The sequence below is a fragment of the Diospyros lotus genome, chromosome 3 (genome assembly GCF_014633365.1).
Source record: "Diospyros lotus cultivar Yz01 chromosome 3, ASM1463336v1, whole genome shotgun sequence".
NCBI lineage: Eukaryota > Viridiplantae > Streptophyta > Magnoliopsida > Ericales > Ebenaceae > Diospyros > Diospyros lotus.
In genome coordinates, this window is record NC_068340.1 from 24,949,064 (window position 1) to 24,974,847 (window position 25,784).

The window sequence follows — 25,784 nt, forward strand, 5'->3', positions numbered from 1 at the left end:
CGGAGGCGTGGGGGAAGATGAGTGGGGAAGAAAGCAGGGGCAGCCGCGGGCGGGGGGTCCAGGCGCAAGGGCGCGGGCTAATGCGAATGGCGGAGGAGTAGCGCCGCCTGGAGACTGGCGAAGTAGCAGCCACTAGATGCAGCGGCGACCGAAGGCATAGGGGCGAAGAAGCAGGAACTAACGGCGGAACGGTGGAGGAGTGGATGAGGCGAACGGCGGAACAGCGGGCGGAGGAAGCGAATGTTCAAATGTGGAGATGTAACGTTCACGAACGGCGAAACAGGGACGGGCGGCGGCGGCGGCGGCGAGGAGGAGCGGCGAAGCGGAGAATGAGGACTGACGGTGAAACGGATAAGGACGGACAGCTGGGAGGGAAAATAGGAGGACAGCTGGAACTTTGTTATTTTCAAAATTAGCTCACTATTATACTTACTTGGATAGAGATGTTAAAAAAAACATTATCTATATCTCACGCTTCAATTGTGTTGTTGTAGCAATAATATAAAGAGTGAGGGTTTGAAACAACATTTTGAACTATTTGTAGTTAAACAAAATAATGAGACTTTTTTATATAACAAGTCATGTATTTTACACCTGGAATTAATTAATTATTTTTAAATTTAGATCGGCTCATTTAGGCCTACAACTCATGGCCTATCGTATTCAATTAATACGACGATGAATGAAAGCCAGCGCTTTCTTTGGTTCTATTCTGCCCCTTTAAACCCATCCGAAGAAGACAAAATAAGCACGAAGACGACGACGACGACAACGACGACGAGGAAGAAAGTCTCTTCCGTTTGGACCCTCCGTCCCCTCTCATTGCCGGCGACCTCAACGTCTCCGCTTGATCGATTCCTGCGGGGCCTCGGAAAAACAAACGGCCGATCGACGCGAATTTGAGGTTTCAGGGAACTGCGAAACCTAGGTTTCGAGATTTCCACCGCCACCACATTAATCGAATAAAGGAGGAGAAAATCGATAGGAAATTGGGAGGGATGCGAGTGTTGGTGGGAGGAAGGAGTGGAAGTGATGTTACTGAGGCGTCTAAGGTGGATCATTGGATTCAATCACCATAAGATTTCGTCTTCTCCTTCTCCTCCTCCTCCTTCTTCGTCAGCTTCCAGCTCCCCAAAAAGGTTGGTTAATGCTGCGAAACCTATTCTCTTACAGCCAGGACAGTCCCCACCCCATCCAAAGCTTAAAGAGCACCCAATGTCGGAGTTCGAAGCCTTGCATGAGGTTGCCATCTACATTCATCGCTTCCATAATCTCGACCTCTTCCAACAAGGGTATATCTCTCTCAATTCTTGCTACTTCCACAGTATTACTGCCATCTCTTACATGACTCTTTTAGTGGTTTGGGCTGACCCCTTATTTCTACACTCGCAGATGGTATCAGATTAAGATTACCATGAGATGGGAGGAAGGTGGCAACTCTTCCCTCGCCACTCCCTCTAGAGTGGTCCAATACGACGGTGTGTTTGCAAATATATGAATTCTTCTAGTAATGGCTAATCAAGCTTAAAATAGTTTTGGGGTTTGGATTAAATGATGGATATGGAAAAATTAAATGTGCATTCCCTTACTTTCTAATTTAGCCACCATTGCTTATTTACATACCTACCAAATAACACATTTATTTCTATACTGTTTTTTGTATCTTCTAATTTGATTTGCTGTGTATGACCTGCCTTGACATTAATATTACACACTATAAGACTTAATGCTTCCATAAAAGAACGAAAAGGAAAGGAGATAAAGGTTCTTATTGCCTCAGCACTCGAGAACTTCCAAAAAGAAAAAAAAAAAAACCTATAGAAATGCCATTAATCAAAATGGAAAATTTCATTGAAGAAATAAAAAAAATGATCCTTTTTGACGTATCTCCAAAACCCATACACTCCAAGACACTCATAAGAAAACCCAAACTAATGTGGGCACATGGTTTTTCACCATCAAGCTTGCAAATATCCAACCACAGAACTTTTGAACCTAGAATCAATACACTCATTGACAATGAGGGTTGCAGCCAAAATCTGATGTTCCTTGGCATAGCCGCAAAGGCATTATGGGAAGGTGAAATAATAAGGCCAACAACTTCTCTTAGGTCTTTAGAGAAAAAACTTTGTCTAATGTAAGCATTATCAATTAAACTAATTAAACTAATTGGCTTTATCCACATCTTTTAAATCTGTCAAAATGCAATTAATCCTAATACTAATATGCCAAACACCTCTTTATTTCAAGTTTCTAAAATTGTTTCTTCAAAAACTTTAGCTTCCTAGTCAATCAAAAGCTCGGAGAACCACCAATTTCATACTTATTCCATCACTCCCTAATAAAGAAATAAAAATTTCCTCCTTAAGCCACATGTTCTCAAAATAGAACGGAGAAGAGCTTGACTGCATTTCCCAGTGTCCAAAAGTAGGGAAGTGGTCAGAAGAGACTTTGGGCAGATAGGCTGGAGACACATTTGAGAAATGAAATTCTCAATTTGAGGAAACAAGGAAACTATCTATTTGGGACCTGGAAAAACTTTTGTCAACTTTAAATCACGCAAACAGGCCTCCTTCTGATGTCAGGTCTAGCATCTTGTGGAACTCAATAAAGTTTGAAATGCATCTTAGAAGAATTTGACACTACACCCAGCCCTATCATTACAAAAACAAATAACATTAATGTCATCCCCTTTAGACTAAGAATCATCTCAGGTTGACCTCAACCTCAACCTGCAAAGCCCAGACCAAAATTCTTTCCTATCCCTACTTTGTTAGAAAACTCATCCCTGTGGGTTGGGTCAGGTTGGCTTTGGAAGTGGTCACATTGGGTAAATTTGCATGGCTGTATCCTTAGTTTGGCACTTGATTATGGTCTCATCATATTGTCTGAAACATCTCGCAGGATAGGCATGATTTGTAAGTTTATTACTTTGTCTAACTCTCGCTATTCTCTATTATTTGCATGGTCATTTCAAGATGATTGATGATGAAGCATTGCTGCTGGCTGTGTTATACTGAAATAACATATTATCTTAGGAAATTGAAGCTGAACAACAAACATATCAAAGATTTTGGTGTGTCGATGTCCCTACTATTGGGATTGAATAACTATCAGCTTTTGCATACCCATTCACTACACAGTCTTAAGGTTTCCCTTTGCTTACTTCCATGCACGCATGATTTGGAAGAACCCAGTTTGTGGGGAAAATTGTGAATATTATTCTCAAGTGAGATAAAGTGCAATGAATGACTTGGTCTTTAATCAATCAGTGATGTTGTTATTTTAATATTTCATCCTCTTGTCTCAGGTTAACAATAGATACCTTATTTATTTGTTCAATTAAAAATCTGTCCAATTTAATACATTTAGTTCATAAGGGGGTTGTACTTTTCAATTGCTGTTTCTTTTAATGAAGCTAATATGTAGGGTCATGTTCCTTTGATCTGCAGCACCTGATTTGGGTTCTAATGATGTGTGTGGAGTGTGGAGGATTGATGACACTGATCACAGTTTCTCAACACACCCTTTTCGGATCAAATATGCGAGGCAGGACGTCCTTCTATCTGTCATGATCTCTTTTAACTTATCACTGGATAAATATGAGGTATTGGTTTATTAGCATGAATGCTTGTTTGTGTAATCAAAGAATTGTATACGGAAGAGGAAAAAGTAAAATAGAGCAGAAAGAATGGAGATTTTCTGGAGCAAGTGAGCAGGTTGGTGTATTGGTCTCTAGGTGCATACAGGTCCTATATCTGTATGGGGCCCTAATCCCATGGTGACGTATCTGATAGAAGATACTTGGCTTTTAGGATTTGTCAATGCCCACTGGATTGGAAAGAGCAGAATGTTACTTCTGTTCTGATCTTTGTGACATTTTCTAGAGAATTGCATATCTTATTTATTCCTGTCTGTCCACCTTATTTGAACGCTCATAATACCTTCTGCACTTGTCTCTTTTACAACGGGAACTGATATGACCTCAAATTTCCAGGGCTTGTCCACTTCTGCAGTCATTTTGAAATTTGAGCTTATGCATGCGCCTCTATTTGCGAATGGGTTAGTTAACTCATTTTTTTTTGGCTATCTTCTCTGTTGAATGGTTTTAGATGCAAGATTTTTCTTGATTCTGTTATGCTTCATGCAAAGTGGAGTCAGGCATTGTTTTCAAAATCAAATTGCAGTTTTAATGTTCTATGTGCGGATCTAGTCTGCAGGCTTCTCCAGATGCATACTCAGCTGCAATCCATGAATTTCGGATTCCTCCTAAAGCTCTTTTAGGATTGCATTCATATTGCCCTGTTCATTTTGATGCCTTCCATGCTGTGCTTGTTGATATTACTGTACACATCACCTTGTTGAAGGGTGATGTTCACACTTCCCAGCCGAAGGTAACCAGGTCTGTTGCAGGTTCCATTTTCTTAAATTGAATAAATGGCTCAAGGTTACACTCACCCAATTATATCAATATTTTCTTACTGGTCCTTAAAGCTTTTTGCTTGATAATTTAACTACATTATACTGTACCTGTAGATTTGTCAATTTAACTTCATTAGTTCGCTTCTTTTCAGTGGCTATACTGCTGTCAAAGATGTTACTGGAGAAAATTTATACAAATCAAAGCAAGTATGTCCTTTAAGTTGAATATTCTTTGATGGTTCCTTTAGTTGGTCTTTGTTGATAGTTGTTTATCTGGTATTTCAGTTTTTTTTTTTTTTTTTTCTGCATATGTTTACTCTTCAATGCAGTTGTAGGATATGTTAATTGCATTTTTGTTGACTCTACTTGCCTGGTGCATTTGTTTCATCATCAAGTAGGTGAGTAATAAATCCAACTTTATGAAAATTTATTGGCACCATTTTCTTGAGAAAGCATATCTTCTGATGCCAATTTCTGGGTAGCATGCATGGTTGATAATTGCCATGTTTTTTAGGTAATTCTGATTAATAAGTTGATGGAGGGCATAATAATAGTAATAATAATAATATGCCTTTTAGAAATCAAGTCAAATTTCAGTGCAATTTCCCTCCAAATTTCAAACCTTAAATTATTTACCCTCTTAAAACTCTCTCTATTAGAACCTTCCTGTTAGACCCTAGTTTCCTAACCTGTCCCACATCACCTAAAATGTGATAACACCTGGCCATGGAGGCAAAAGATTGAAAACCTGATAGTGGCAAGGTCAAAACATTGCCCCTCAACAATTTAAAAATCCTTTGCATTCCAAGTGAGAAGTAGCATTTAGAAAGTATTGCGCTGCAATAACCAAACCACAAACCTCTTTGCCCAATAGATGTACCCTGATCCAACCATTTGTTGAGAAGCCATAAGATTGTATAAAGCAATATTTGTTATAAAATTTTAATTTTCTTCTAATACTTATAAAATTTAGTTTGCTTAAATAGTTAATGCCATGCTATTTGCAGCAGGGATTTTGTTTGCAGTTGTCGAAGTTTAGTTTTAAATACTCATTTTACAGTCTTTGAAGTTGGAGTTGGATGTGATGTTCATATTCACTTCTTCATTTTTGATATTTGACAAAGTTAAATGGTGCATTTTCTAATACTTGCTTATAATTTTTCTTTTTAATTTAGAAATATTGGTTGCAGGAATGAAACATTAACATTAATTAATGTTATATTGAAAATAGTTTATGGTTAGAATGTTCCCTTTTAATTAAAAAAGACATCCCAAGTGTACGAGGCTCACAGCTTTGTGAGGGTCAGGGAGGGCCATTTTTTTTACACAACCATACCCTTGCTTTTTGGTGGAGAGGTTGTTTCCACAAATTGAACTTGTGACCTTCCAATTACAAAGAAAAGTGTAAACAAAATCAGATTTTTCAAATTTAATCATCAAAATTTAATAGTAGAATAAGAATGTGAACATTAATTTGTAGTTTTTTTTAATATTTTTGAATAGCATGAGAAAATCTTTGGTTCACAATAATTCCACTACATTATGATATCCTGAAAAGAAAATGAAGGCAAGTATACAAACCCAATCTATCAAAAGAAAATTTATAAATGTCTAATATCTGTTGATCTATAAGGCAATATTTTCATAGTCCCTTGTATCAAGTTGGACTCTTGGGTTTTGTCTCTAACCTGAAAATATTAAGATAGAGTGGCGAGCCTGATACCTTAGTGAACAATTATTCTGCATTCAGTATCACACACACAAAGCATAAAGATTTAATATGTAGAATAAAAAACGCCACTTTGGTTTTCAGAAATATTTCCAATACATACGTTTGATTTCAAGATTCTCACATGATGGTATGACATTAACATATATCATAAATTCCATACGTCGAATGGCTTCAACAAGAAAGATCATGCAATAACTCAGGGAGACAACGTCAATAACCAAATCAACAATAATGTCTCATACAACATCTATGGGCCTTTGGACATCGTTTGAAGCCACCTTAGGATTATGCCTCAGGTAATTTCCTATGATGTACCTAGTTGGAGTGCTTGGGAGTGCACTTGGTTTCTTTGCCAAATTGTTGAAAAACACAGCGACTAGTTCTACTCTAATTGCCAGAGTCAACTTAGCCCCTGAAACTATACCTAAAATTCACATAAGTGGTCTCATCATTCCACATCCATATGCTAACCTCATTAAAATAACTCTAATTAACAATTTCACATAGGATATCAAGTTCACATCATGTTCTCAATGTCCTTGCATAGGTTAAATAATTTTCCATATACCCCAAAGTAGAATTGAGAACATAACATCTCATGTAAATCAATTTCATAGTCAACTCACTTGAAAGTTGAAGTCACCTAATTGCAAAACTTTGTGATTTCTGACATGATTCCTGTTAATAAGCGATGTATTGACAAAGCCTAATCTTGAGTTGAAGTTGACTAAACTTAATCCCAAAATAAACTCTTTTGGCTTGAAATCCAAAAATTTAAATTTATAATTAGAGCTACGTTCCATTACACCTCACTTTCTCTGGCTTAACCCCATAGAATAACATATCTTGCTACCAAGGCAGAATTTTTTTTTTTTTTTTTTTGTATGCATTAAAGTGCTTGTCATGGTCCACTTACTCTTGCCACTCTGACAGTTAATGCAGAAAAGTTATCGGCACCATCCCTTTATTATTATTATTCTAATAGTCAAACTGCAAGATACTGTAATGGGTCAACAAATCCTTCACAGTATGCACAAGCAATACGTGGATGGCATCGGTGACAAGCTTCATCAATTTGTCCTGTGGTGGAGAGACATGGCTTCCCCTGGTTTTCTATAGCCTGCTGCATAAGAGCTGCTTTTCTCATTTGCCATGGCCAAACTGAGCCCTTTTTCAGACACTCACTCACCTCTCAGTTTGTATGGCTACACTGGCCTTGCCTTTGCTCTCATGGCCATGGGTTTAAGCTCCTTCTTCACTCCTGCTCAATCCACAATTGTATCCTCTATGACACTCACCAAGCCCCTACCACATTTTTGTGACCAAGAAACAATTCTTCTCTTTGATCGACATCCAAATTCATGACCTTCTTCATCAAATCGCCCTTTTTTCCTAGCACTTGGCCTTTTGGTGAGCTTGGCCATATAAACAGAGTTCTCCCTTTACTTGGACAGAGCACTTATCTGAAACCCTCTCTCTATATCTATAGTTTCGATCTCTTTGTCTCTCTTGCATCTTGCTGTTTCAGAAATTGTGAACCAAATCCATCATTGTTTATGCGTATGGACTGTAGAGAGACCATTCACCTCACACCTTTTCTTCCCTAATCCAAACCCCACTTATCCCACTCTCTTGTAGATTTCCTGTTTTTTTGTGTGTGTGTGTGTTTATCCTTACATTCTCTATATTGTATTGCTGAGAGGGTAATCACCAATGGTATATGCTTATGTTTATATCTATGTTAAAACAACTGTTGGTTTTTATATTGACTGTTAGTTACCTAACATAGTTCTCTCTTCATCTAGGCTTCAGACCAATAGCTTCAATACGAGAAATGTTGACAGGATTACTTAATTTACTGCCAATGGTGTGACTACTATGTTGAAAAAAATGTAATGCTCTTATGATCAATTTTTATGACTTCTCTTATGCATTCATATATTCAATATTTTTAGTTATTGAGACTTGAGAGTCTTGGCCCATTCAATTAAAATAGCACGCCAAACCTTATTCCCACCAGGTGCATTCAGCCACATGGATTCTAGCTTGCCAATTGTCTCTTAAGTCTTGGTCCACTTGATTAACATATCAAAAAATCTGTTAGAAGATACTTGGGGTTTTGTTGCACTTATTTATCTTTTTGTTCAATTATTTCTTGCTAATGTCTTTCCTTCATTAAATAACCACTCAAGTTTTTGAGTGCTCGCTTTTGAGTAAACTTTTTTGTGTATTTATCTGATTATAGGCTGTGCTTGTTAGAGCACTATTAACTGCCCGAGACATACTTATTGAAGAGCTCCAAAAACTCCACAAATCAATTAATCAGACAATTGATCTGACTGACTTTACCTCGAAACTGGATGATCCAAAGTTGTTTGCTTCTTCTCTGCCAGGAGGTGCGGAGAGTGCACATACTTTAGTTTCAGCAGAAGCATCAGCCAAGTCCCAAATTGGTTCTCAGGTCTTGATTGTATACTTGAGATTACCTGCAGTTCTGCTTGTTATCTTCATATCTCTGTTTTCTTTGACTTATTTGTACTTTCTTATCCTTGAACAGAAACCAAATGGAAATGTTGATTCCTGGAGCAATGAGTATATCCTATCCTTATCCATGGATGAACTTTTGAACTCTTTCCATTCACTTGGGAGTCAAGTATTGTATTTGTGGAACACCTTTCTGAAACTCCACAGGTTTGTGCCAATTCTAGCTTAACTTGATTGCATCTGGAGGAGTATTTTAGCAAGATAAGTTTTCTTCTTTTCTTTTCATGTCTGAGTATACAGGTGAAAGCAACTGCTGGTAGTAACATTGAAGTTGCTACTTCTTATTTTCCCTCCTTGATGACTTGAATTCTGGAAGAGATTGCCTCAGCCTTAAATGGCACATATGGGGAAAGGCTGAAGAAAGGGACTCCATATGGAGTTGCCTGTGTTTCTCTCATATGGACGGGAAAGAAGAAGAAAGAAAAACCATCCAAACTTATTCTTCTTCCTTGAAAATATTGATTTCATTCTGCTTTTCTTCATGCTTCAGATCCTCAAGTCAATGAATGGTGATAAATAAATATCTATAGCTGCATTTATGAAAATTAAATAAATAATTCATTTTTTATTTCATAGTGCAGAAATTTCTGTTCATTGTCTGGAAAATTAGCAAATAGTTCACAATCTTCGTTAACATGCTAGGAAAAAAAATTAGGAATATGCTCAGTGAATAATACCTTTTTATTAAATGGAAATAATAACAATAACAAATAGTTCATTCTTTACATTTTTATTTTGTAAAGAATTGAGAATGTAAAACTTATGTCTTACAGTTATAAACCACAAAGTTCCACAAACAAATGGGAAATCTAAAGGTTTTGCATTTCAAATGTTTCCTTTCTGTATTTTTAATTTTGATGATGTTCCTCAAGAATCTTTAGTTGTATTGAAAAATTAAAGTTTTGTCTTTTGATTTGCTTCTAGGGAGGCAAACTTGAGTTCCAAACCCCTTGGGATTTCTGCTATTTATCTGTGTCTGAGTTGTGTGGAAGAAGTACTAACCTTTTCTTTATTCCAGGGCTAACAGCACAAAGGTTTTGGAGTTTCTGCGTGATGCATGGGCTAATGATAGGAAAGCTGAATGGTCAATATGGATGGTGTACTCTAAGGTGGATATGCCACACCAATATATAAGTAGCGGGGTTGATGATTCCTACCATGGGCGTGGAAGAACATCAGTCTTGCGAAAGCTAACTGACGATGTAAAAAAGCCGAGGCCTATTTCATTTGTTCTGTTATAACTTCATTGAAGTTTCATTTTTCTTTAAGCCCTAGTTTGAAATTTAGTGTTGTTTGCCTTCTCTCTCTTAATTCTGTGCTTCTTACAGCATTGCTGATCTGGATTTATTGCTTGTTTCATTTGTAGCCTGCACAAACTGCAGCAATGCGGGCTGAGCTTCATCGGCGTAGTATTGAGCAAATGAGGGTGAGTTTGTGCTTTTATATGGCTGCTAAATTGTTTCTTCTCCATGTATAAGTGTTTATCACCAGGTATTTTTTTATTTGCAGATCAATAATCGGTCTATACAAGACATGCATATATTTGGTGATCTTTCTCGAGTTCCAATTGTAATTGTAGAACGTGTCGTGAATGCACCATTGCGAACTACCAGTGGAAATTCATATTTCACAGATCTCAACCAGAAAAATGCATCTAGCTTCCTCACTGATATTGGTTCTAAGGCGAAAAAGAAATTGCCTACTGCTAGTCCTCAACAGAGTAGTCGTGTTCTGAAGATAGTTGTCTTTGTGCATGGTTTTCAGGCATGTTCTGCTATCGCATATCATGGATTTAATTGGTATATCTTGTTGCATGTTTGTACTGTTGTTGATTCTTTTCTATGGTTTTGGTGGGGCCTTTAGAGTTTCTTTAGTTCATATCCTTAGCACAGATGGTAGATTTGCCACAACACCCCCCCCCCCCCCCCCCCAAAGGGGAAAAAAAGGGACTTGGATAGGAGGTGGCTCCATTCTTCATGCATTTACAGATTTTTGTTAAACAGTAACTAGGAGACATACTCTCAAACATTAGACAGTCATAACCTGTGACTTGGATGATATACTCCCAAACATTAGGCAGTCTTGTTTACATTGGTTGATTTTTGACCATATCCCTTTGTTTTAGCGGCCTTGGTGTTTACATGGACTAGGGTAGGAGATGGTCCCGTGCATTAATAGATTTTTGTTAATTGGAATATACTCCCAAACATTAGGTGTTATTATTTATTTACCTTGGACAACCAATGTGCCCTTTTGTTCTATAGAGTGAAAGCTACAATCTTGGCTTGTTGCCTTTCAGATATTAGAATATGTGGCTCAAGTAAGGGGGTCTTTTGGACCTTATGAGGGGGTTTCAGGCTCCCTAAGTTCTCATCTATCTTGAAAAGTTAAGCTAATGAAAGAGGACATAAAAAAATAGAACAAGTAAGTCATGGGAACTGGGTTTTAAAATTAGCAACCTTCTTGAGAACATTAGGGATTCAAGGTCTTACATGATAAAGAGGGGAGCTAAACCTTTTCAAATGAGGAGTTTTCTTGAAGAAAGGTTCTAAAAGGAGAATCATAAAAGCTTTTGGAAAGTTATAATGGAAAGACCTTTTTTAGTGGAGTTGCTTTGGATCTTAACTCATCTAAATGGTGAAAGGCCTTGGGTCTTGTGGGTTTACCTAAACATTTTTTCAGCATTGTTGGAGCGTAGTGGGTCTAGGCTTCATGCAAGTGTTGCGTGCTAGTTTTGAATGAGAGAGTTTTGAAAAAGTTTGAATGCTGCCTTTGTACTTCTTTCCAAGAAAGGGGATACTCTGGAAGGATTTTAGGCCTATTTGTTTGGTGGTAATTGCTACATGTTGTTGGCTAAAGTTTTTGTCATTAGGGTTATGTAGGTCATTAGTTGTGTTGTCCCTAGTGATGGCAATTTTGCTTGCCCATTAGGGAATTGAGGTGGGGGTTAATGCCTTTTGACCAGATTTGGGGCAGGGATTGGAGATTTGCTAAATTCTTCTGATTGTGGAAGGAATGAGGTTGGATATACATCCCATCTTGAGAAGAATGTAAAATCACAAATTACTCTTTTGATATATATCATTAATGCTCCTCTCCCTCATCTCTCTCCTGTGATTGAGAGGAGAGGCAGCAACATCTCTTCTCTCCTCCAAGTCTTAGACTCTCCTTCCTCTCCTTTTATGGCTTGTTGTCTGCCTCACCTCTATCCTTCTCCTCCTTCTCCCCCCTTCTGTGTGAACCTAGAAGAAGAACCCAGATCTGGATTTTCTGATTTGGGTTCTCTTTTCCATCTCCTTTGTTTTCTTCTCTTTTCTTCTTCATCTCTCTATTTGGGTTTGGGAACGTAGAAATTGAGATATTGTGTGTCACGAGCCTAAGGGCATAACTGTAATAAGCCTATAAGAGCATAGCTGTAACTGTAATAAACAGATAGTAGCATGTGTACTGGTGGTTACTGCTTAGGAGGATTGTACCTAGTTGGTTACACTAACAAACCGAGGGTGATAGCCTATAAAAGGCATTGTAAAAGAGGATGGGAACTATCAATGAAAGCATTCGGTTCTTTCCCTCTAAATTTTTTTTCCCCTCTCTTTCTTTCCCCCTCCTTTTCCTATCTAAATCTTCGATTCTTTCAGAATTGTCCAAGTCTCATATCCGAGACTTGACATTGTGTTACCGGATTGAGTCCATGAGAGATTAGCTAAATCTGCAGCTAATGCCTTTAAAGACTTCCGTCCTTGCCGACCTATGTTTAGGCTAGGGCTCATTAATGAGAACCTTTCGTTCTCTTGCACACTAAATATGCAGAAAAAAAGAAGTTTATTTTCTGATCCCTCGCAGTACTTACAAGAGATTGTTTAAAAGAAAGCCCTAGAAGACTTCTACTAGGGCACTGCACCTGCTAACAACCAAATTTTAAAGAGTCTCCTACCACACAAAGACTCCTAGTACTGATGAAAAACTGACAATTGAGAAAATAGGAATAGGAACAAGAATAACTCTAATCTTCCTTAACCAAACCCGAAATAGGCATAACCTATTCAATGTTCTGATGCTTATAGGTGTTATGAATTGGAGGTCTAGGATTCTCAACCATAACATCACCCCCTGCTTCGGAAATAGCTTGTCCTCAAGCTGAATAGAAGGAAAGTTAGCCTTAAGTACTACCTCTTGCTCCCAAGAAGCTTCATCTTGAGAGAGATCAACCCAGTGAATGAGGAATTCCTTGGTACCATTCTGGATTTGTGAACCCAATATAGTGTTTGGACGAAAGATGGGATGTGCCTCACATGGCGGAAGCATAGGTGGCACTGTAGGTAAGCTGCCATGAAAGCTTTTCAGGCATGAAACGTGGAGAACAGGATGCATCTTGCTGTTCATTGGCAGGGATAGTTTATATGCTACACTACCAATGAGCACTCAAAAGGGCCCATAGAAACATGAGGATAACTTCTAGTTGGCACAATAAGTTATCAAAGTTGCCTGAAGGGTTGCAGCCACAATAACACCCAATCTCCTACAGCAAATTGGAGGTCCCGGTGTTGTTGGTCAGCTTGCTTCCTCAAGATAGCTTGAGCTTGTACCAAGCAGTTCCTTAGGGACTTGAGAACTGTATCCCGTTGCTACAAGGCATAATCCACAGCCTCTAATCAAGCGGTACCTGAATCATGGGAAAGCAGCCAAGGAGGGGTGCGCTCGTATACCACCTCAAAGGGTGTGGACTTGTAAGGCAGAGTGGAACCCTGTATTATAGCAATATTCAGCCCAAGGCAGCCAATACAATTAGTCCCAAGGCCGATCCCCCACAAAGCATTGCAAATACAACTTGATAGTCTGATTGACCACTTCAATTTGGCGTTCTGATTGGGGGTGGTAGGTTTAGCTAAAATTGAGAGTAGTGCTGCTCAATTTAATTAGTTCTTTCCAAAAGGCACTAGTAAAGGTCACATCATGGTCACTCACAATGGACTCATCACATCATGGTCACTCACAATGGACTCGGGCAGCCCATGCATTTTGAACATGTTATCAAAAAAGATGCGGGCCACGGACAGCGCAGAATAGGGATGGGATAAGGGGATAAAGTGAGCATATTTTGGGAAACGATCCACCAATACATAAAGGATGCTCTTTCCATGAGATTTGGGCAAGCCTTCCATGAAGTCCATGGAAATATTGGCCCAAGTCTGCTGTTGTACAGGAAGGGGCTGCAATAACCCCGTTGGCTTCAGGTGTTCAGTCTTATTGCATTGACAAAGGACTCACGAATGAACATAGTCCTGTATATAGGACTTCACTCCTTGCCAATGAAAGTCTGACTGCACCCGGTGGAGGGTCTTTTAGTAGCCCTCATGGGTCTGGTCATGGAAGCTGGAAACCACCGTTTGTTTGAGAGAGGGGGGGGGGGGGAATCGGGATGAAGATATACCCTTTTTTTGAACAAAATTAGGCTGTTATGAATTTCTCAAGGTGGGCCAAGTTCCACATGCTGGATTTTAGTCATTAGGTTTCCTATCACTGCTGATTCCCGAATTTTGTCTCGTAACCAAAAATAGTCAGCTAATGCATAGAGACTGTATAAGAACCCCTGCATCCTGATCATGGTGGGACAAGGCATCGGTGATGACATTTTGTTTTCCTGCATGAAACTCAATGGAGAATTCATAGCCAATAAGTTTGCTCAGCCATTTCTGCAATGGAGAAGAGACCATTTTCTGTGTCAGTAAAAATTTGAGGCTATAATGGTTAGTACGTACCAGAAAAGATCTTCCCCACAAGAATGGTGTCCAATGCCGAATAGCCTTCCCCAAGCACATCAATACCTTCTCATAAGCTGGAAGGTAAAGGTGTTGTTTTGCCAAAACCCTGCTGTTTTACGTGATGGGTTGTCCCCCTTGGTGTAACACTGAGCCAATTCTGGCCTCAGAGGCGCCACATTTGACCACAAAGGGCTGGGAGAAGTCTGGCAAAACAAGGATTGGGTCTGTGGCTAGAGACTGTTCCGAGTCTGGTGAAGGCTGTTTGCATCCTGATTCCAGACAAAGGCATTTTTATGCATCAAAGTTGTCAGCAGTGCATAAATCGGCCCAAAATTGAGAATAAATTTTCTGTAATAACTTGCAAGACCAAGAAAACCCTGGAGAGCTTGGACAGTTTGTGGCTGTGGCCATTCCAAGATGGCAGTATTCTTACTGTTGACAACTTCCACTCCTCTTGCAGATACTACGGGTCCCAAATAGGTGACTTGCAGTTGTGCGAACAAGCATTTAGATTTTTTAAGAAACAGCTGATGGGTGCTGTCATGACCCAAAGGATCCCCCAAGGATGGATTAGTAATATGTGTTGAGTAATGAATCGCTTCCCTCAATATACAATCTCACACTTCCGCGCCAAGAACAGAATTAATAACAAGAAAAACGATAAAATAGAAAGTACAAGAGGCCAATGACTTATCCTGGTTTAGATCATCAATGACTTGGTGATCCTACATCCAGACTGAAGAAGCCGGCAAAAAACCACTAACACAAGAACACAATCGGTACAAGCACTCCCAACTCTATTCTCACGAGCTATTCTCTCGAGATTACAAAGTCTAAACCATAGGCTTTTCTCTCTTTGTACATGATATGAAGAATACGCAAATAACACATGCCAACCCCCTATTTATAGAGGATAGGGGCGGCATTACAAGGAATATAATTGAAACAGAAAAAACGAATAGCACTAATCGTTACATGGTAGTTACTTGTTACAACTATTACAAATACATAAAACATAAACAAATGCAAACTTCTTGTTTCTTCTATGCCTTTGGTTACCGCATGATGGCTTAACTAAATGCAAACTCTAACAATTTCTCCACCATTTGCATGAGTTGAGTCTTCAATGTCTTCAATCTTGAGTAGATACTTATCCCTCCTTCCTCACACTAAGCTTGGCTGCTTAGTCACCTCGGGGCTACCTGAAGTTGCTCCAAGCAGTGCTTCATCTTGGCTACAAGAACAGGTTTGGTGAATATATCTACTGCATTATCATCCCCTGCAACCTTACTAGTCTGATTTCCTTTTTATCCAAGGTCTCCCTAATGAAATGGTGACACACATCAATGTACTTGGTTCGCTCATGATGGGCTTGGTTTTTAGACAGATGTGTGGCACTCTGGCTGTCACACATTAGTGTAGTTTCTATAGAAGTTCCAAGTAATTCTCCTGTTAGTCCTTTCAACCATAAGGCTTCTTTTATTGCCTTCGAAACTGCTATGTATTCTGCCTCAGTGGTTGACAAGGCTACTACATGTTGTAAACTTGCTTTCCAACTCACTGTTGAATCGCACAACTTGAATACATATCCGTTTGTGGACCTTTTTCTATCCAGATCTGTTGCATAGTTAACATCTGAATATCCTAGAATACTTGCTACACTTCCTGCCTTAGCTTCACCATAGACCAAGGCCGTATTGATTGTTCCTTTTAGATACTTGAATACCCATTTAACTGTACTCCAGTGTGGCTTTCCTGGGTTTGCCATAAACCTACTGACAACACTCATTGCATAGGCTAAATCAGGTTGAGTACACACCATACTGTACATTAGGCTGCCTACTGCACTTGAGTAGGGTATATCCTTCATTTCTTCCAGACTTTCCTTATCTATAGGAGACTGATCTGATGACAACTTAAAGTGCTGGGCAAATGAGACTTTACAGCTTTTGTCTCTGCCATTCTGAACTTTCTAACTAGTTTTTCTAGATAAGTTTTCTGAGATAGGCTGCTGCTTATTCCTGGTAATTTCTATACCCAATATTTTTCGTGCCTCACCTAGCTCCTCCATCTCAAATGTTGATTTTATATCCAGTTTTAGTTGCTGTATTTCTTTCCCTGATTGGCTAGCAATCATCATGTCATCAACATATTATAGGAGATAGATCGAAATGTTGTTGGACACATGCTTAAAATACACACAACAGTCATATGCAAATCCCTGACTTAACATAAACGTATCAAATTTTTTATACCATTGACGTGGGGATTGCTTGAGTCCATATAGGGATTTTTTCAATAAACAAACTTGTTCTACCTTTCCTTTTGATTCGAAACCTTTTGGCTGCTCCATAAGGATTTTTTCATCTAATTCCTCATGTAGAAAAGTTGTTGTTACATCCATTTGCTCCAAGTTCAAGTTTAATTTGGTTGTCATAGCAAGTAGAACCTTGATAGAGATATGTCTAACAACTGGTGAGAATACCTCGTTGAAGTCCACTCCAGGGACTGGAGTGAAGCCTCTTGCTACCAATCTAGCCTTGTACCTAGGTTTAGCATTGCTTCCAGCCCCTTCTTTTATCTTGTATAGCCACTTACAGCCCACAATTCTTTGTCCATGAGGTCTATTAATCAGAGTCCAAGTCTGATTCTTTGTCAAGGAATCTATTTCGGACTTCATGGCTTCAATCCACTTGAATCCTTAGAAGGACAGCCTCCTCATATGTCAAGGGCTCATCCCTAGTTACCTCTGATGCACTTGTGAGTGCATATGATACCAAGTCTGAGAATCCATACCTTTTGGGTGATTTACTTTGTCTCCTTTGCCTACCCCTTGCAACATTATATCTTTGCAAGTCAGGTTGATTTTCTGTATCCAGCTCATCAACACTCTCCTCGTGGATCAAAATCCTGATCATCCACTGCATCCTCACTCTCTTCTTGTTGATAAAATTCCTGATCATGTGAGGTATCAAAGTCATTATCTTGGACTTTTTCCTGCCGCACAACATCTACTGATTTTGATGTAGACACTGGTTTCTCTTGGTTATCTCCCTTAATACCCTTAGCAGTTGAGTTTTCATCAAAGGTGACATCCTGGCTTACTAATATCCTTTGATATCTAGGTTCTAGGTTCCAAAGTTTATATCCCTTTACCCCCGATGGATAACCAATGAAAATACATTTCTTTGCTTGGGGTTCCAATTTTTCTTGTTTTATATGGGCATATGCAATGCACCCAAATACCCTTAAATGCTCTAGGTTTGGTTTATGCCCTGTCCACATTTCATAGGGAGTCTTAAATCCAATAGCTGCAAATGGTGATCAATTCATCAAGAAGATATAGCCCATTCTGGACTCCAGCAGCCTCAATCTTCTTCCCCGATATTCGGTTCTAAAATACACAATGGTTGTCAGAAAAGGTAATAATGCAGTCTAGGTCTTTGGTTAGTTTACAAATAGAGATGAGATTAGTAGTAAGTTTTGGTACATGAAGGGCATTAGTTAAATGAAGAGGAGGAGTTAAGGTGATATGGCCTTCACCAGCAACAGTAAGAGAGGATCCATTAGCTAAATCTATAGCTAATGCCTTCAAAGACTTCTGTCCTTGCCAACCTATGTTTAGGCTAGGGCTCGTTAGAGAGAGCCCTTCGATCTCTTGTTCACAAAATATGAAAAAAAAAAATAAAAAAAGAAAGTTTAATTTCTGATCCTTTGTAGTACTTACAAGAGATTTTTTATAAGAAAGCTCTAGAAAACTCCTACTAGGACACTGCACCTGCTAGCAACCAAATTTTAAAAAGTCTCCTACCACACAGACTCCTAGTATTGATGAAAATTTGACAATTGAGAAAATAGAAATAGGAAGAAGAATAACTCTGATGCTTATAGGTGTTATGAATTGGAGGTCTAGGATTCTTGACCATAACATATTAGATTAGTTGAACTAGATCTAAGTTCAACAAACCTAGAAGGAGAACCCAAATCTAGGTTAGCTAAACCTAGATCTTCTCGCTTTTTGCATTGGTGAAACCCAAATATGGGTTCTCCTCTCCTCTTTTTTCTTCTTTTTATTCTTTTCTCCTTTTAGGGTGAGACCCGAATCTGCGTTCTATTTGCTCTTTCTTCTTCTTCTTCTCCTTCTTTTCTTTTTTCTTCTTGTTCTCTCTTTCTTGGTTTTGGCAAACCTAGATGTGGGTTCCTCCCTCCTTTTTCTTCTTGCCTCCATTTGGGTTTGTGGAACTTGGATCTTCTTCTATCTTTATGGGTGTCAAATTGAACTACCATCTAATCTAAAAATTAAGTTGTTAAATAAAAGGTTAACTTTATCTTTTATACTATTATTTTATTTTCAACACGCTCCCTCACGTGTGGTCAGACTTCACGGATAATTGGTTCAACCACGTGCAACAATTTAAATATTAGGTTGGCGGTGAGATTTGAACTCAAGATCTTTGTCTGCTCTAATACAATACCATGTTGATTGTTAACTACCATTTAATCTAAACGTTTAAGTTGTTAGATAGAGGGTTAAGCTTATCTTTTATACTATTATTTTACTCTCAACAATGGGTTTAGTGGAACCTAGATTTGGGTTCAGCAAAGTCATGCGGATTTTTTTTTTTGGGGGTGGGTGGGTGGGTGGGGACACAGGGTGAGTAAAATCCAAAGCCGACCTACCTTGTTGCCACTCCCAGTTGTCTTCTTTTGGATCCCCTTTGCTTGTTAGGGGTTGGGTGGGACGGGTTTTGAATTCCTTACCTAGTAGGGAATGTGATACAGGGTGGGGGGGAGGGAGCTGGGGGGATTGGGGCTCCTGAAGTCTGTCTTGTATTGCTGTATCTCCAAGTTTGGATCTGTTAATTTTACCTGTCATATTGTAACAGGGACATCATCTGGATTTGCGGCTTGTTCGGAATCAATGGCTTCTGATAGACCCCAAGGCAGAGTGTCTTATGTCTGAGGTGAATGAAGACAAAACATATGGCGACTTCCGAGAAATGGGACTGAGGTTGGCACAGGAGGTAACTAAATTTGTTAAGAAGAAAATGGAGAAAGTCTCAAGATCTGGAAGTTTGAGAAATATCAAGCTTAGCTTTGTTGGGCATTCCATAGGGAATGTCATTATAAGAGCAGCACTAACAGGTGTGTGATCTTAGATGTGGATGTCATATTATTTAATTCGTTATCAATTGACTGCTAAATTTGTGCTTTTAATCCAACAGAGAGCATCATGGAGCCATACCTAAGATACTTGTATACATATGTTTCTGTATCTGGTCCACATTTGGGTTACTTGTACAGCTCAAACTCTTTATTTAACTCTGGGCTGTGGCTCCTGAAGAAGCTCAAGGGCACACAGTGCATTCATCAGCTTACTTACACTGATGATCCGGATCTCCAAAATACCTTCTTCTACAAATTAAGCAAGGTACTAAACAAACAAATCTTCAACCCTCATGGCTAGAAGGCTGCATTTCAGCAAGTATTGTCTAGATAGAATGATTGGCAATCAATCTAGATTCCATGTAGTCTAGCCCACCTAGTGGACATAATGCTTGGTTTGTTGTTATGTTATTTTTTGGATTAGATGTATATTATTCATGAGAGAAGCCAAAAGTGGTCCTAATCTGTATATAAGAGGATGTACACTAGACATATATGAAGAAGAGCCCTACAGCCATCCCTATAAATTCTAATGGATATATCAAAGTGAAATAGGATTCCAGTGGACTTCATTTACATGTAAAAGAGAAAAGGGAGGAAGCAGGAGGAGTTGCTTCCAGATGTCTGATAAATGCTATTGTATATTAAAATCTTGCTTTTCCACTTTTTCTGCTGAAATCTGATATGGTTTATTGCTCCTTTCAGCAAAAGACGCTGGAGAATTTCAAGAATATAATCCTGTTATCTTCACCCCAGGTACTTCCTTCTTTTTGCGCCTTTACAACCACTTCCATTGTTAGACATTCAGATAGCAAACTAGTATGCAGCAGTTTCTTTTTGACTGCCTTTACTTAGGTTGACTAAAGTATAGTAGATAGTGTCAGTTTCTCTCCTATGGTCCTGTGCAATTTCTTAGCTGTGGAATAGTTGACTTGTTTTCTTTTCTTTTAGTAATGTGTCCCTACCCTGAGGGGGTTTGCTTTTTGTATGAGAAAATTAGTCCTATTTCTTTTGTTGCTTTAGAAGGGTTCAACAAGCATGTTGGGTTAACTTCCTGTGCAAGCTGTCAAAATCTAATTTTACATTGGTAGTTTACTAAAAATGCCATGAGTATATTACTAGTTGTAGACTCTTAGGAACTCAAAAGTTAGCTTTAATTTGCACCTGGGGATAAATATTCTTGTTTTTACAAATGATGTCAAAACTGACCAAGTTCATTGCCATGTGTTTTGCACTTAGCAGGGCCAGTGTGGTCGATTTGAGACTGATTATAGCTCAAACTTATGGTAAAGTAAATTTAATGGCATGATGATGTCTTGATCAGTAGAATTAGGAGATAAGAGATAGTAGAAAGTAGTTAAAGTTGTTTCAACTGCAATTATTACAGTTATAGTACTTGACAACAACCCACTGCAATTGTTACAAGCTGTTAATAGAATCAGTTACAAGTGTAACCAATTAACTGCTGAGACATTATGAATGAATTGATTTCAAGATCTCTCATTTTCTCTCTATCCATTCTTTGTTTCCCTCTGTTTTTCTCTTTGTTTTCTCCCTAATTTATCTCATTTCTCTCTATTTCTTTCTTCTTCCACGATTGCCAACTAGAAACCTTAGATTCGAAACCTAGGGTCCTAATAGATGAGAATGCTAGGGCCTAATGAAGGTTATGATCCATGCCCTCATTGCAATATATTTGAGGAGATCTCAAGTATTTTACTTACGCCATGTTTGGGAGAGAGGTGGGGTAGAGAATGGAATGGTACATAATGGAATGGAATGTAAGGGTAAAGGAAGTAATATAAAGTTTGTTATCCTTCCATTCTTTGGAAAGAATGAAACATAAATGAATGTAATATAAGTTTATTTTGTTTGGATAGAGAATGGAAGGGGATGGTGAAGTGAGAACTTCTATGAAGAAAAAGAAAGAAATTGAAAAGAGAGAACTGACACTGAAATTTGTTGAAAATGATTCTTGATATTAGAAACAGAAGAGAAGTTGAAACACCCCCCCCCCCCCCTCTTTAGTGTTTTTCACATCATAATTTAGGGGTTTTTTTAAAACGTTTATTCTAAAAGGTCTTTGCCAACTCTTACGATTTACATCTTATTTTCAAAACCTTTATTTGCTTGACCTTTCATTTTCATCATTTATTTTTTCTTAAATTCACTATAGATCATTCTCCTAAGTGATGCTTAGGGAGCTTTATCTCTAGCGGCCTTACTTTTCCATTGAAACTCTGGTATTCAGTTTAGTTCATCAAGGCAAGGTCTTAGTGAGTGCATTTATTTTAACAGATTGAACCTAGATGAAGTCATAACTCATATTAAGAAATCCAAATTTCAAATCATTCCAAAATACTGAGTTTAAAAGAGAAAGAAAGACCTTTTGGGTGTCCCATCCAAAAATCTTTAGAAATCTTTAGTGTAAATTTCTAAATCACTATAACCCAAGGTATGAATGTAAAAGTCATCTATTTTCACCAAAATAAAATAAGAAGCTTTAATTGAAAACCAAGTTTGTACTACAGATTTGGCATGTTTAATACACTTGATATCACCAAAATATAACTTATACATGTTCCTAGTGCATCTCATAAAAAAAAATAACGAAACTTCCCAAAACCTATTCTTCAAGTATTTCTTTCCCCTTTGAGCCATTTGTCTTGCTCGGAACATTTGAATATTCCAGGGAATAAACTTAAGTTAGAAGATGAAACTTCTAAGTGCGGAATTCCCAAAAAATAAAGCATTTATATTAAATGCGTGCATAAAAGGAAATGTAAGTTTCTACTCTGTGGTGTCACTTGCGACTATGTCGGCCTCTTTACAAGAGCTTTCTCAATCGGCGCCAAAAACACCTCTTGGAAGGTCCTCAGCCATGTAACCTTGGGCCTAAATGACAAGAAAAATGCAAGTTTCCACTCCACAATGTCACTTGTGATTGTGTTGGCCTCCTTCTAAGAGCTTTCTCAGCCAGCACTAGAAGTGCCTCTTGGAAGGTCTTTGACCACGTCACCTTGGGGGCTAAGCGGTGTAGAGCAAAATAGCATGGTTATGAATGATCATGGATGCAAATGAGAAGCTAAACAAAGTATATTTCCAAAATCGATTTTTTTCATGTAATACGAAAAGCCATGAAATAAGAGTTTGTGAGTGGGAGAACCTCACCTTAGTCTCTTCGAAGAAGACCTTGCGTGCTCTTTGTAGCTTCTTGACATCTCCTTGGTCACCTTGATAACAAGCTTCTTCTTCCCTTCACTTGTTTTCTCTTTTCCTTCCTCCCTTCTCTATTTTCTCTCTTTTCTTATACTTCAAATTTCTCGAATGAATATCCCCTCCCAATTTATAGGCCTCTCGTCTTCCATATCAAGAAGCAAATTAATATGGGAAATTTTATGTTTTACTTTTATTATGAAGCCTTCCCATTTTTGTGAAATATTTCTATCTATACTTCTGAACATGGAAGAAGAGGAAGGGGATTGATGGTTAAATGGCGGATGGCTTTCAAGCCATCCCCATTTGTGTAAGGGGGGGCTTTGTGTGGTCGCCGCTTGGGGGGGGGGGGGGGGGGGGCAGTTGCTAGCTTTATATATATATAATATACACAATTATATAGTATACTTTACACATAATATGTATTGTAGGCATATAAATGCATATACACTTACATAGTTTAAACCATTTGACCCACTTACTTGGCCAATTAATTTTTTCTCAAAAATAAACCCAAATTTATTTCCTTAATTCTCCAAATATTCTAAAATAATTTGGGGTGTTACACACTTGTCCAATTAATTTTTTTTTCTCAAAATTAAACCTGAATTTATTTCCTTAAATCTCCAAATATTCTAAAATATTTAACGTGGCTAACGAAATTTGACGTGGCAAAAATTAATTTAATATATACTCACTAAACTTTAAAAATGTAACTACTTACTCATTGAACTTTGCTCAACGTCAATCATCCATCACCCCGTTACATCACCGTTTGATTTTGAAACATATTAAAAGATTTTTGTATGCATTTGAGATAATTTATTTTTCAAACCAAAAGTCAAAAACTAAACTAATGATTCAAATTAAAAAAGCTACTGATGCAAACCAAAAGTAAAAAAAAATATCTGTTTAGATTTTTTATCTCCATTACAGACAACAAAATTCAACATATTCAATAATGAGACCAAGAGCCAAAAAGTGAAGGTATGTCGGTCACCGGATATGACCAATTTGGTCACTCACTGAAGGTATGTCAGTCACTGGATATGACCAATTTGGTTTCATTATTAAATACATTTTTTTAAAATTTCGTTGTTCGTAATGGAGGTAAAAAAATCTAAGTAAACATTTTTTTTTTACTTTTAATTTGCATCAATAGCTTTTTTAATTTGAATTATTAGTTTAGTTTTTGGCTTTTGGTTTGAGAAGTAATGGATTTCAAATGCATACAAAAATCTTTTAATATGTTTCAAGATTAGACGGTGATGTAACGGGTATTTCAAGATTAGATGGTGATGTATCGGAATGATTGATGGTTGACGTTGAGCAAACTTTAGTAAGTAGTTACATTTTTTAAAGTTCTTATATTTTTAAAGTTCAATGAGTGTATGTTAAATTAATTTTACCCACGTCAGATTCTATTAGCCACGTCAGATTCCGTTTGTAATAGCTAACGGAGTTATAACGAGTGATGGATGGTTGACGTTGAGTAAAGTTCAGTGAGTAACTGGTTACAATTTAAAGTTCAGTGAGTAAATAATTACAACTTTAAAGTTCAATGACTGTTTATTAATTTTACCCTTCAAACTGCTATAAGAACAGTTGGCCAGACCCTGTTATGTTCATCTGACTTGACCCATGTAGTTATCTTATTATCCTCTTATATGATGTATGTTCATCTAACATGATTTGCGTGGTTGTCTTATTGCCCTCTTATACAATTATGACATTTGCATTTAGTCATGAGTTTTAGAAATAAGATATTTTGATAATTGTTAAAAACGCAATAACGCAATTAATGTGTTCTAATGTTTGAACCCTTGAAAAAGCTCAAGTTCATCTAATGGTTATATATTGTAAATCACCAACCTGATTAGTTTGTATAGCTTAAAATGTTTTGTAATTCAGTATTAAATATTTAAAATATGTGTGTAATTGAGATGGAGATGCTATGATGTATATACAATCATACAAGAAAAGCCAATTAAATACAAGTTTATCTATAGTATGGTTGGAGTGGATATGATGTTGTTATGTGATTTGGACACGCAAGCAGAAGTCCAACTTACGCATATGTGAGACAAATGGATGGAATGGCAGACGTTTTTGTCAAAAGAGGAAGATCAAATACAATTTGGTGGGAAATTCTTAGAAATAACAAGAGATATAAGGACCTTACAAAACATATGTAATCATGACTAAAGATGATTGGAGAGCCAAAATCTATGTAGCAGAGCCCATCCATTTGGATCAAGGCCTTTGATGTTGTTTTACTAATCTGATTGGTACTAGTATTAACTGATTCTACCGACTGCAATTCCTTCCACTCAGAATGCTGAATTGAACCTCGAGGCTTCAAAAATGAGTTGTTCATTCTATTATTATTTATTTCTAATTAATATCTGTTCATATTGGACTATGTCGTGCCATTATATTTTGATTGTGCATCTTTCAGGACGGATATGTCCCTTATCATTCTGCTAGAATAGAAATGTGCCAGGGAGCTGCAGGAGATATCTCAAAGAAGGGGAAAGTCTTCATGGACATGTTGAATGATAGCTTGGATCAGATACGCGCACCATCCTGCGAGCATAGGTTGTTCATGCGATGCGATGTCAATTTTGACGTCTCTTCCCAGGGCAGGAACTTGAATACCTTCATAGGACGCGCTGCACATATAGAGTTTCTGGAGTCGGATGTTTTTGCAAGGTTTATTATGTGGTCTTTCCCAGAACTATTTCGATGATGACTCGTGGAGCTTCTCCCGGTCAATTCAGCAGCTTCTACTGTCTGCACACGGGCAAATTAAGGGACCAGGAACAAAGTGCATCCTTGACATTGACACTGGCAGCATATAGTAAATGGTTTGGGGGCAAATGCTTAAGGCGTTCAACCCCAGTTAGAAGCTTTTTCATTTTTCTTTTCTTTGTAAATTATTT

The 25,784-nt window shown here is 38.0% G+C and overlaps 1 protein-coding gene across 2 annotated transcripts; it reads left to right on the top strand.

The window, feature by feature from the left end:
* Window positions 1-664: 664 nt before the first annotated feature.
* On the top strand, window positions 665-25,784 carry LOC127797152 (uncharacterized). 2 transcript variants are annotated; one of them, XM_052329750.1, is made up of 15 exons: window positions 665-1,292; window positions 1,393-1,478; window positions 3,453-3,607; window positions 3,998-4,062; window positions 4,214-4,402; window positions 4,575-4,629; window positions 8,400-8,615; window positions 8,712-8,845; window positions 9,717-9,900; window positions 10,065-10,124; window positions 10,208-10,462; window positions 19,347-19,605; window positions 19,686-19,891; window positions 20,332-20,382; window positions 25,301-25,784. In XM_052329750.1, exons 1-15 carry the CDS (start codon window positions 1,033-1,035, stop codon window positions 25,589-25,591), a joined length of 2,466 nt encoding a protein of 821 aa, XP_052185710.1. In that variant the 5' UTR covers window positions 665-1,032; the 3' UTR covers window positions 25,592-25,784. The 2 variants fall into 2 exon arrangements, with proteins under 2 accessions (XP_052185710.1, XP_052185712.1); XM_052329752.1 differs by having other exon boundaries at window positions 4,214-4,394; window positions 8,548-8,615.